General features: G+C 39.5%; 1 protein-coding gene across 1 annotated transcript; it reads left to right on the top strand.

Annotated features, from left to right (window-relative positions):
* Positions 1-248: 248 nt before the first annotated feature.
* Positions 249-11,639, top strand: RRH (retinal pigment epithelium-derived rhodopsin homolog; the record flags this gene model as incomplete). The annotated part of the gene is made up of 7 exons (XM_081107503.1): positions 249-354; positions 936-1,126; positions 2,631-2,730; positions 3,189-3,342; positions 4,499-4,667; positions 9,678-9,856; positions 11,427-11,639. The coding sequence occupies 7 exons, from the start codon at positions 249-251 to the stop codon at positions 11,521-11,523; spliced, it is 996 nt and encodes a 331-aa protein (XP_080963629.1). The 3' UTR covers positions 11,524-11,639.
* Positions 11,640-12,410: the final 771 nt, after the last annotated feature.

The following is a 12,410-nucleotide window of genomic DNA, read 5'->3' on the forward strand; positions in this document are numbered from 1 at the left end:
TGATGCCCAAATTGGTTAAAATGTTTGGCCTGGTATTTCTCTTTATTTTGTTAATAAGGTTTTCCCTTGCTCTGGGGATTAAAATCCTTTTCTCTTTAGCCCAATCACATTTGTTAAGGGAGGGCCTCTATGAAAAGGCTATTCTTTGAGACCTTGAAGTGGAAATGATTAGTTCTGAAAATTCCTCCCTCAGTGGCATTTACAGCATTTTATAATTATTAAAGGCTGTCTCATATCTTCCCTCCAGAATGCTAAAGAATAATTTAAGCAACAGTTCAGACTTTAAAAATGAAGATGGCTCTGTCTTTTCACAGACTGAACACAATATTGTTGCAACTTACTTGATTATGGCAGGTATGGATGTTTAATTACTCCCTTAATAGTACTTTTACTTTCAAGTGGGTGAAGAAAAGCAGAGGATTTCAGCATAAGGCAGTAGAAAAAGCATAGGTTTAGAGATGATTCCAGTGTCATATGGTTAGCCAACCTCCCAAAATCACTTGCTTTCTGAGTTGGGGTGGTCAAGTAAATGAGGGTGATGATTGTTGCACTGTTTCCGGCTGTAAAGGTCCAATAACAATGTCAGTGAGAGGATACGTGAAACATTGCTAATGGTGGTTAGTATCATAAGTTACTTTGGATATTTATTTATTTATTGGTTGATTTTAGAGAGACATAAAAAAGGGAGAGAGAGAAACATAGAGTTGTTGTTGTACTTATTTATGCATTTAAAGGTTGATTCTGTGTGCCCTGACTAGGGATCAAACCCACAACCTTGACATATTGGGATGATGCTCTAACCAACTGAGGTACCTTGCCAGGGCAACTTTGAATCTTGAAACACCATGTGAGAGAAGTGACATGGGGCTGAGAAAAGTTTTCTATAAAATTAATAATTCTTTTATAATCCATACATTTGATTATTATGTTCTCAGGTACGATAAGTATTCTCAGCAACATAATAGTTCTGGGCATCTTCATTACGTACAAGGAACTCCGGACACCCACAAATGCAATTATCATGAACCTGGCTGTTACTGACATAGGGGTCAGTAGCATTGGCTATCCCATGTCTGCTGCTTCAGATCTGCATGGAAGTTGGAAATTTGGGTATGCAGGATGCCAGGTATTGGAGATCTTCGGAATTAAAGTTAAATAAAGTAGATTAAAGGGATATAAATTTAAATGTCTAAAAAAGTCCCATGGGCTTTAATCAAATAAGATCCTAGATAATAGGTATAGTGCTCTTTTTGAGAACAATTTCACGAGTATTGGAAAACATATTCTTTAACCAGAGAAATGAAATTACTAGCCATAATTATATTTAAATTTTTTTTCAACCTAAAAGAAAAAAACCAAACTAACAACATTCAACTAGAGAAGAATAGTGAAAACTTGCATATTCAAATGCAAGTTCAAAAAGAAATATCCTGCTTTCATTTGAAATAAATATTAAAGATATATCTAAGTAATGTAGTTAAGCTATCACATTGATAGGTAAATTAATATTACAAGAAAATAAATTAGTATTAATTTATGTTAAGATAGTAGGCAAATAAGACTTTTTGCCTGATTTTTTAAGTTTACCATTTTAAGCTATAAAATCATAAAGAGCAAAATAAGTCTAACAGAATAATAAATATCCATGCATACATGAAACAGTTTTGTCAAGTCTTAATGTTTTCCTTTTTTAAAAAAATCTTTATTGTTGACAGTATTACATTTGTCATCTTCCCCTCCTCCCCCCCAATGTTTTTCAATATGTACTTCAGGTTGTTTTTCTTTCTAAAGATAAAAAACTGTACAGATGTGGTTGAAGGTCATTGCAAACCATCCCAATGGTTTATTCCATTCTCTCCCATGAATGTTTTCTTAATCTTACTACATATTTATGTGTACATAAACTAAATACTTAATGCTTTAAATTTTGTATCAACATATTGTTTGCATTATGCAACTTTCATTATTCAATATTTTTAAGTTTTAGCCATTTTATAAACACATGCCAACATATTTATTTTTCTATTATTGAACATTTATTCCCAATCCTTTTCTGTCATAAAAAAAGGTTTCAATGAATGTTCTTACCCATGTTTCTTTAGATACATTGCTTAGGAGAAGTTGGTTAGAGAATGTTCATCTTCAACTTAATCAGATGCGGCCAAATTGCTCTCCAAAATGATTGTGTCACTTACAAGAACTTCTGTTACTCCACATTTTCCCCAACACTTGGGATTGTCAAACTTAAATTTTTACCATTTTGATGAGTAAAATGGTGTCCATAGTTTTCACTTCTTTGAATACATAATGTGGTATACATTTTTTTAATGTCACAAACATTCAGTTTCCTCTTTAATGAATAGCCTATTTTTCTGTTTTTAGAGTTTTTTCCCCTGTTTATCGAGTATACTGGTTAGAAGCTTTACTTCAAGTCTTAAACTTTTATTTTAATTAATGAAGTCTCAAAACAATTTCCATTAAACCAGTTACACTTTGACAATGGAAGATGTATTTTAAAATTAGTATAATACTAGAACGTTTAATATATTTATATTCTAGCACTGGGATAAAAATGTAACTGTCTCTTGGGAGGTGTAGAACAGTGGGTTCTTTACAATTTTGATTTTCAGATTTATGCTGGATTGAATATCTTCTTTGGAATGGCAAGTATTGGATTACTCACAGTTGTGGCCATGGATCGATACCTGACCATTTGCCATCCTGATGCGGGTACAGCATTTTTCTCAATGAATTCCTATCTTGTCTAAGTACCACTTGACACACATTCACTTTAGAATGTAAATGGGTTGCAGTCGTGATCAGTTTTATTTCTCTAACAATCATTGTTCAAAAGTTTAAATGATTTACTATTATACTTAGAATAACATCCAAATATCACAACCACCTCCAAGGCCCTGCTTTGGCTTGGGCCCTCTCATTTTGGGGTCCTGGCCACTCCCTTTCCCACTCTGGGGTCTTTGCAGATGCTGCTCCCTCAGGTCTGGAAAACACTTCTCTCTGCGTATCTTCCCAATGATCCTTTTATCTGTTGGATAGGCTTTGAGTGAGCTGAAGTGTTCTATAAACAATCTACTTGAGAACAACTTTGAATAATCAATTAAAACAAAGTAGAGATATGAATTTCATTATGGGAAAATGAGGCTAATATTTCATATGTTTGTTCATAGGAAGAAGAATGACCACCCACACCTACATCAGCATGATTCTGGGGGCCTGGATCAATGGCCTCTTTTGGGCTTTGATGCCTATCATAGGGTGGGCTAGTTATGCCCCAGACCCTACTGGGGCCACCTGTACCATAAACTGGCGGAAAAATGATGTGTAAGAGACACTTTCACACTTTATAACGAAGTGCTTCTAATGTAGACATTTTCTCACCCTTTCAAGTTTAAGCTCAGATCAAATGTTTTCCGTACAGAGTGGCGACGGGCTTCCTTGTTGGTGGTGATGTGATTCCAAGCTTTGAATTACGCTTGTTTGCAAGTAAACGCCATCCAGCTCCCCTTGTCCCTTCCTCCGTGCCCTACTCCTACCCTGTCCTTTCTTCTCTCTTCTTTGGTGGAAACGGGGATACCAAACACCCTTCTGATATTTGCACATTGGAGGGAGAATCTGGGAGGGATAAGGGAGTGTCAATATAACTAGACAGCATGTAGCTCGGGCTTTCACGGAGGCTGGCTCCTTCCTATCTTTTCAAACTCACTTGGTGATAAAGTATCTTCAGAGAGTCAGGAAGCAAAAGCACCATCACGGCAAGAATTTGCTTGCTACTTGGTGATGCTCTTCTCTATTTATTAGGGAAAAGAGGATAATTTAGCTTCTTAAAGAAAGTGAAAGATCACTCAGAAAAACAAATAGAAAATTTCTAACTCTCAAACTAAATCTAACTCTAAATCTCTTTCTGTACAGGGTTGACAAGTGAATATTTTGAGGCTTTAGGGTGAGATTGTCTCTGTTATAACCATTCCACTCTGCCTGTGAAGCAGTCATAGACAGTATCTAAATGAATGTGGTCCCAACCCCTAGTCTAAATGGGCTAAAAGTCAAGTATACATTCTAAGCCATATAATGATATAGTGACTGCTGGATGGTGCCAGTATTATCTATATGTATAAAAGCCTAAGTGACCGTTATGACATGTCGACCGAACAATTGGTCGACTGGTCACTATGATGCGCACTGACCACCAGGGGGCAGACACTCAATGCAGGAGCTTCCCCCTGGTGGTCAGTGTGCTCCCACAGCCAACGTACCACAACCAGCCAACCTCCCGAGGTCCCTCCCCCCAGCCAACTGACCTCGATCGACCCTGATCAGACTGACCAAGATGACCCCTATCAGTCCCGATCGCTGGCCAGGCTGAGGGACCACACCCATGCACGAATTCATGCACTGGGCCTCTAGTTTCAAATAATTATGCTGTTTCCCTTCCCCAATTAAATAAGTAGTGATTTAGATGCCCTTTTCTTATTTTCAGATCTTTTGTTTCTTTCACGATGACAGTTATTGCGATAAATTTTATTGTGCCCTTGACTGTGATGTTTTACTGCTATTACCATGTCACTCGATCCATTAAATGTCATGCTACCAGTAACTGCACTGAGTACCTCAACAGAGATTGGGCAGATCAGGTAGATGTAACAAAGGTAAGACATTAAAATCCTTAAGATATTTTTGCAATCAAGCTTTTATACATATGTGGTCCCCTGGCCCCTGCAGTCACCTCTCCTCACCCCCACGATTCTTACTCTCTGGCTCTTTTGTCTGGTGTTTGCCTCCACAGTGTTGAACAATGTGCTTATCTGTTGTTTTGGATATTTTTGTTTACCATTACCTCTTGATTTCCTACTATGGACAATGAGAATTTATTTCTCTTACACCACCAATCTTTTCTATTCCCCCCACCCACTTTTCTCTCTCCTCATCTTCTTTGGTTAAATGAAGAGTCAATTTTACATTATTGTGATTCTCTACATTTTATTTATGCCAGATCTCTGTAGGAGTCAATGATTTGTATTTCATTTGAAAACAATTTTTATTATTCACTTATAGTTGATATTATTCACAGCATTGTATTAGTTTCAGGTGTCCAACCCAGAGATTAGACATTTATATAACTTACGATTCATTTTTTTTTAAATTAAATCTTTATTCAGATTATTACATTTGTTCCTCTTTCCCCCCCCCCCCATAACTCCCCTCCTCCCAGTTCCCGCCCCACCCTCCGCCCTCACTCCCCACCCACTGTCCTCATCCATAGGTGCACAATTTTTGTCCAGTCTCTTCCCGCATCTCCCACACCCCTTTTCCCCCCAAGAATAGTCCATTCCCTTTCTATGTCCCTGATTCTATTATAATCAACAGTTCATTCTGTTCATCAGATTATTTATTCACTTGATTCTTAGATTCACTTGTTGATAGATGCATATTTGTTGTTCATAATTTGTATCTTTACCTTTTTCTTCCTTTCCTCTTCTTAAAGGATACCTTTCAGCATTTCATATAATCCTGGTTTGGTGGTGATGAACTCCTTTAGCTTTTCCTTATCTGTGAAGCTCTTTATCTGACCTTCAATTCTGAATGATAGCTTTGCTGGATAAAGTAATCTTGGTTGTAGGTTCTTGGTATTCATCACTTTGAATATTTCTTGCCACTCCCTTCTGGCCTGCAAAGTTTCTGTTGAGAAATCAGCTGACAGTCGTATGGGTATTCCCTTGTAGGTAACTGAGTTTCTTTCTCTTGCTGTTTTTAAGATTCTCTCTTTATCTTTTGCTCTTGGCATTTTAATGATGATGTGTCTTGGTGTGGTCCTCTTTGGATTCCTTTTGTTTGGGGTTCTCCGCGCTTCTTGGACCTGTAAGTCCATTTCTTTCACCAGGTGGGGGAAGTTTTCTGTCATTATTTCTTCAAATAGGTTTTCAATATCTTGCTCTCTCTCATCTTCTGGCACCCGTATAATTCTGATGTTGGTACGCTTGAAGCTGTCCCAGAGGCTCCTTACACTATCCTCACATTTTTGGATTCTTTTTTCATTTTGCTTTTCCGGTTGGGTGTTTTTTGCTTCCTCGCATTTCAAATCATTGACTTGATTCTTGCGCTCCTCTGGTCTGCTGTCGGGAGTCTGTATAATATTCTTTATTTCAGTCCGTGTATGCTTAATTTCTAGTTGGTTCCCCAATATAACATCGAGGGTCTCATTAGTTTTCTTGTAGATCTCATTAAGTTTATCGGCGGCTTCTAAACAGTTCTTGAGAGACCATAAAAGTGTGGTTCTGAACTCTATATCTTCCATTGACAATTTTGTCCTGTTTCTTTGTCTCCGCATTTTGTTATGCTTTCTTGGTGCACCCCCTAGTGGTCTTTGTGCGCAGTCTTATAGTTAAACCTTGATTGTTGTAGCTAATACCAGGGACGGTTTGACCTCCAGGCCAAGTGGCTATGAGAATCAGCTGTGTCTTCAGTGAGAGAACTTCTGTCCTCTAGGGAGGTGCTAATCTAGCCTTTGCCTGAGGCTATCCAGCAAATGCCTCTGTGCAGGGCTTGGGTGGGGCGGGTCGCACAGGATCAATAGGGTGGGCCCGAGAGAGCAGTTATGGCGGCTCACAGTCCTGTCCCCAGGGGCTCTGCCTCTCTGAGTCCCAGCAATGGCTGCACACCTCGGAGAGAAAGCTGCACTCGCTCTGACCGAAGCCAGACAGTCCCGCTTTTCCCGTTTGAGTCTGGGTCCCTAAAGACTCGCCCGGATCTGGAGCTCAGAGTCTGCGACTCCCTCCCGATTGAAAACGCCAACCGCGCCCTCCGCCGCCAGCCCACTCCGCGCACTCCGCACCTCAGAATTTGACTTCAGCATTGCGCCTCCTCTGAGTGTCCGTATGCGTTTCTCTTTCCTCCTAGTTGTAGGACTTCCACTCAGCCAGCGTTCCTATGGTTCTGGGTGATGTCCCTTCCGTTTTTTGGTTTCACTTTTGAAGTAGTTGTTCAAAGCAGCAAACTCTGGCGTTAACCTATGCCGCCATCTTGGTTCTCTCCTGATTCATTTTTTTATAAAACATTTTTCTTGCCCTGGCCAGTGTTGCTCAGTTGGTTGGGTATTGCCCCATGCACTGAAAAGGTTGCTGGTTTGATTCTTGGTTAGGTCACAGGTTTCGGGCTTGATCCCCAGTAGGGGGCAAGCAGGAGGCAGCTGATTAATATTTCCCTCTCACGTAGATGCTTCTCTGCTTCTCTCTCTCTCTCTCTCTCTTCCTTTCCTTTGCTCTCTCTCTAAAAATCAATAAAAAAAATCTTAAACACACGCACACAAACTTTTTCCCCATGGAGTTAATAATTTATTTTTTCTTTCTTTCTCTTTCTCCCTCCTTCACTCTCTCCCTTTCTTGTCCTCTCCCTCCCTCCCCCTCTCTTTGCAGTTTTGTTTGCTTCCTGTTCTGTGTACCTGTCACTAATTCATCTCTAATCTCTCCACCAGCAGCGTCAATTTACTCTCAGTATATTTAAGTGCATCAGGGACTTTCTCCTTTTCTTGGAATTTTGCTTCCTGGCACTTCTAGGCCTCTTGCTCTGCTCTGCATGGGCAGTTCTCTAAAACCACAGCCCTGAAAGCTGGCACCTCGGGTCTCCTTCATCACCAGCTGGGAGTGCCTTTGGCCTCTCTCAGTTGGATCGCCTGTGTCTGGGTTGCCTGTCTTCCTTTTCCTTGGTTACTCCCTCTCATTGGGTGGAGCACATTCCCAAGAAGATTCCCGAGAAGGTTATCAGGAGGTAAATTTCAAAGGATTTTGCCTGCTTGAAAATGTCTTAAAATTCTATCATATTGGACTGATTGTTTGATAGTATACAAGTTTAAGTCGAGAAATGATTTTCAAAGAATTTTGAAGGCATGCTGTGTAGTCTCCTAGCTTCTGTGTTGCTATTGATAACAATGGCTGACAGCATTCTGCTGCCTGAGCCTTTGTAGCAGTCTGTGTGTGATCCCTGGAAGCGGTAGGAGCATCTGTGTCTCCGGTTTTCTGGAACTTCATGCTGATGTGCTTGGAGTAGCTCTTTTTTCAGCCATGTGCTGGTGCTGGGTAAGTGCTTGGCAAGTGAAGAACCAGGTCCTGCCTTTAGGGGGTTCTTGTATCATTTCTCTGGTGACCTCCCACCTGCTTTGCATTCTCTGTTCTCTTTTCCTGGATCTTTTATTTGGATATTTAGTCTCCTGGGTTTATCTTCTAATTACTAAAACTTTTCTCTCCTATGTTGTCCCTGTTTTGGGTTTATTTGTTTGCTTGTTTTGTTTGTTTGTTTTTGTTTCTACTTTCTGAGAGGTTTCCTCAATCTTGTCCAGGTCTGGGATTAGGTGAGGAGAGTGAGGCTCAAGCCTTGGGTATAAAATTTAAGTAGGCCCCCAAAAACTCAGTAATAAGAAAAGTAGTTAATGCAATACTAAAAAGATCAGAGTTAATGCAAAGCTTAACTTTGCATTGAACATAATATCAAATTTTAAATAAAGATAGAATCTGACCCTGCACTTGCATGACTCAACTCATTGATCTTACCCTTTCTATTGTCTTTAAACAATTCTGCTCTCTTTTATATATAGGGTAAAAACCATTGTTATAGATAAAAAAATTATTTTATACTTTATACTCTTTTTAATAGTCCCTTCTTGTTTTATATCTTCTCTCACTTCTGTGATGTTATTATGCATATATTTCCATTTTCTGCCTGTTCACATATTTTTTGTTTCTCCTGATTTTCTGAACCGTTTTGAACTCTGCCTGTGAGTTTGCGTGTTTCCTCAGTGTCTGGTGGCCAGTGATTGTCCTTGCGTGTTGAAAGTGATGCACTAGAAAGCTGACTGTAGGCTCTGCATGGGCTCTTTTGTTGGGATGCTTCTTTGGGGGCTTTCTGACAATCTGATTCTCTAGGCATTTTCTTCTGGGCTGGTCACTTTCCAAGGAGAAGATTCTTTTACGTTCCTAGGTGGAACATACAAGTCTGTCTACCTGTATGCTGTGGCTCAGAGCATGAAGGGGACAGCATGCAGCACCCCTCTTTTCAGTACAGTACTCTGGCTCTCAGCTGAGCCCAGTGTCCTCAGACCTGAGTTCCCCTGCTTTACCCCTCCTACACTTCTGGGTGCTTTTGGGAGAGGACAGGCCTGAGTGCAGAGGGAATTCGAAAGTCTAGGTGCTGCTTTTTGCATATTTCAGTGAGCTGTTTTAAATTCCATGGGCAGCCCCTCCTTCATAGCTAGCTGTCACCACCAGTTCCTGAGACTTTCTGAGTTCTGAACAATGTATTAGTTAGTCTATACGGGTATATGCCAGGAGTCCATAGCACAGCTACTAGAAATGGGTTAGGAGTGGGTATAGATCTACTTTTCATCAAAGCCAGCTTTTGTATTCTCCCCTAGCACACCAAAAGAAAGGAGGCCTTCTTTACATTTGTTCACATTGTATCCTCACAAGCTCTTGCTATCATAGGTGACTTCTTTATTTGCACATGAGCAAAGAGCAGTGTGGGGCGGGGGTGGGGGGAAGGGTTCAGTTTTTCCTTTATGTCATCAATAACATAAACTTACTCAAATTCTAATATAGATAATTTTATGCTATTTTAGATATATTATCTAATTAAATATTCGGTTTGGCAAATGCTGATTTCTTTTACAGATGTCTGTGATAATGATATTCATGTTCCTGGTGGCGTGGTCCCCTTATTCAATTGTGTGCTTATGGGCTTCTTTTGGGGACCCAAAGAAGATTCCTCCCTCCATGGCTATCATTGCTCCACTGTTTGCAAAATCTTCTACATTCTACAACCCCTGTATTTATGTGGTTGCCAACAAAAAGTAAGTAATGTCTAAAATGCTTCTGAACAAAATAATAGATACAGAAAGGATGTTAAAAAGGCAGCAGATAATATTGTAAGACGTCTGGGGAGGTGAGTGACAGAAACTCACTTTGAACTAGTATGAAAGTTATTTGACTCATGCAACTGGAAACTTCAAATGCCCAGAGCTCCAGTTCTGTGACAGGTTCTTCTGACATGGAGGCAAGATGGTCACAAGCAACCCAAAACCAAGTTCTACCAGCTAAGCAGCTCCAGATTTGAGTTTCACCTCACATGCTCCTTGGCAGAAAAGCTGCTGGAAGGTAGGCTCAGCGAGTTCTCGTGGTTATCCCTCCCAAAATACGTGCAATTGGTATTTCAAAGAAAAGAGTGATTCTGTTACTAGAACATGGACAAGGTAAGGCAATATTGGGCTCCCTAAGTGGTATGTCTTCTTTCTAGTAGATATACTAGATGCAAATGCAAGATGAAAATCCAGTGCTAACATGAAGGGCTTCTGGAGAGTACAGTCATTCAGGATAACAGAGGAAGAACCCTACTCCCTTTGTTAGGGGTCTCAGTAAGGATCTCTTTCCTGCGTCCTCCCTGAAGCTTTGGTTATTTTGTTTTCTGTTGCTGCTAAAAGATGGAATGAACCAATCTACTGTGCTTAAATATTTGACCAGAAAAATCTTAGTAGAGTTCAAGTAATTTGATGCTGGAATGCCAATGCTGCTTCTATTAAACCTACGCATTTATGCTCATGTTTAGGAGAGCAGCTTTAGTTACAGGTATGTGAAGAAATGGGAAAACTTTTAAGACCATTCAGACCATATAAGAAGAATAAAGAACACATTTTAAATTCAGAACTTATTAGTAGTTCTTTTGGAAAGACCGGTCATTCTCAAACTCCCTTTAATTTCAACTGACCTTGCTCAGAACAGATGCATGAAATGCATATCCTTAGTTCAAATAGATACATTATTGTAATTGATATTAGAAACATCATTTAAACACATAATTATTGATTTTTACTAAATACCTTCAATGTTTATAATCAATGTCACAAAATTGGTCTTTAACTGTCCATATACTTTCTACATTTATGAAGGTTTGCAACAGGAGATGTTAAAGTTGGAGATGTCAATTGGCAGTAGTGGCATCTTAGCCATATTTGAAATTATTTTAAAACTAGAGACCCGGTGCACGAAATCCAGCCTGCACCCCCTTGCAGTCCAGGAACCCTTGGGTGATGTCCGACGGACGGCTTAGGCCCGCTCCCTCTGGAGAGCGGGCCTAAGCCATCAGTTGGGACATCCTTAGCGCTGCTGTGGAGGCGGGAGAGGTTCCCGCTACTGCCACTGCACTTACCAGCCATGAGCCTGGCTTCTGGCTGAGCGGTGCTCCCCCTGTGGGAGCGCACTGACCACCAGGGGCAGCTCCTGCGTTGAGCATCTGCCCCCTGGAAGTCAGTGCGTGTCATAGCAAACGGTCGTTCCGCCGTTCGGTCGATGTGCTTATTAGTCTTTTATTATATTGGATTCTAAGCCATTATAGGATAATACCAGCTTTCCCCCTTTATATTGTAGGTTTCGGAGGGCAATGTTTGCCATGTTCAAATGTCAGACTCATCAAACTATGACCACGATGAGCTTTTTACCAATGGATGTACCTCAAACCCATTGACTTCTGGAAGAATCTGAAATAAAAGGAAAGCACAAGTTATCAATATATTTGTTTACTTTTTTTTGCAATATTTTAATTTTACTTAAAATATGAAGCCATTTAGATCAAATGCAGACATAGATTATTATCCTAATAGACTGAATTCCTTAAATGTAGTTTATAGTTCTGTTTGTGCATTGGCTATTGTAGAGAATGCTTCTTTATTTCTTTATATGTAATCTTATTGCTCATCTCTTTTGATGAATCCCGGTACATAATTCTCTTTTTCCCTATCTTGGCATGTGATACTCTGTACCGATGGCCTGGTATCTTGCCTGGGCCCTCCATTAGACCAGAAGTAGTTGCTATGTTAATGTTAAAAAAAAAAAGTTAATAAATAAATAATAATTAATTAATAATTACTGAAATGAGTTGTTAGCATTTCACAATTTTAAAATCTTAATGTAATTATTAACATACTATTTAACAAAAGTGATCAGAGGACTATTAAGTCACATGCCAGTTATTGCATATATATTTTATACAGCAACATAATCTCTGTGCATGTTATTATATAGTCTGCTTTTTAATTATCATTTTTCTATATATTCATTTCTATATATTTGCCACTAGAATTAAGTTTAATCAGAGTGGGGGTTTTTGTATGTTGTTTTTTTCCCCCCCTCTTTTTTGTTTGAAATTTATTTTATTGTGGTAAGAACATAACATGAGATCTACCCCCTCAACAAATGTTTAAGTGTATAATACAGTATAAGTACAATAGTGCACAACAGATCTCTAGAACTTATTCATCTTGCTTAACTGAAACTTTATGCCTGTTGATTAGCCGTATGCTTGTTATTTGATGTGTCCTGAGCATGCACACCCATTTTGCCTGGCACATAGTA

The sequence above is a fragment of the Myotis nattereri genome, assembly GCF_964212035.1.
Source record: "Myotis nattereri genome assembly, chromosome: 1".
NCBI classification, from domain to species: domain Eukaryota; kingdom Metazoa; phylum Chordata; class Mammalia; order Chiroptera; family Vespertilionidae; genus Myotis; species Myotis nattereri.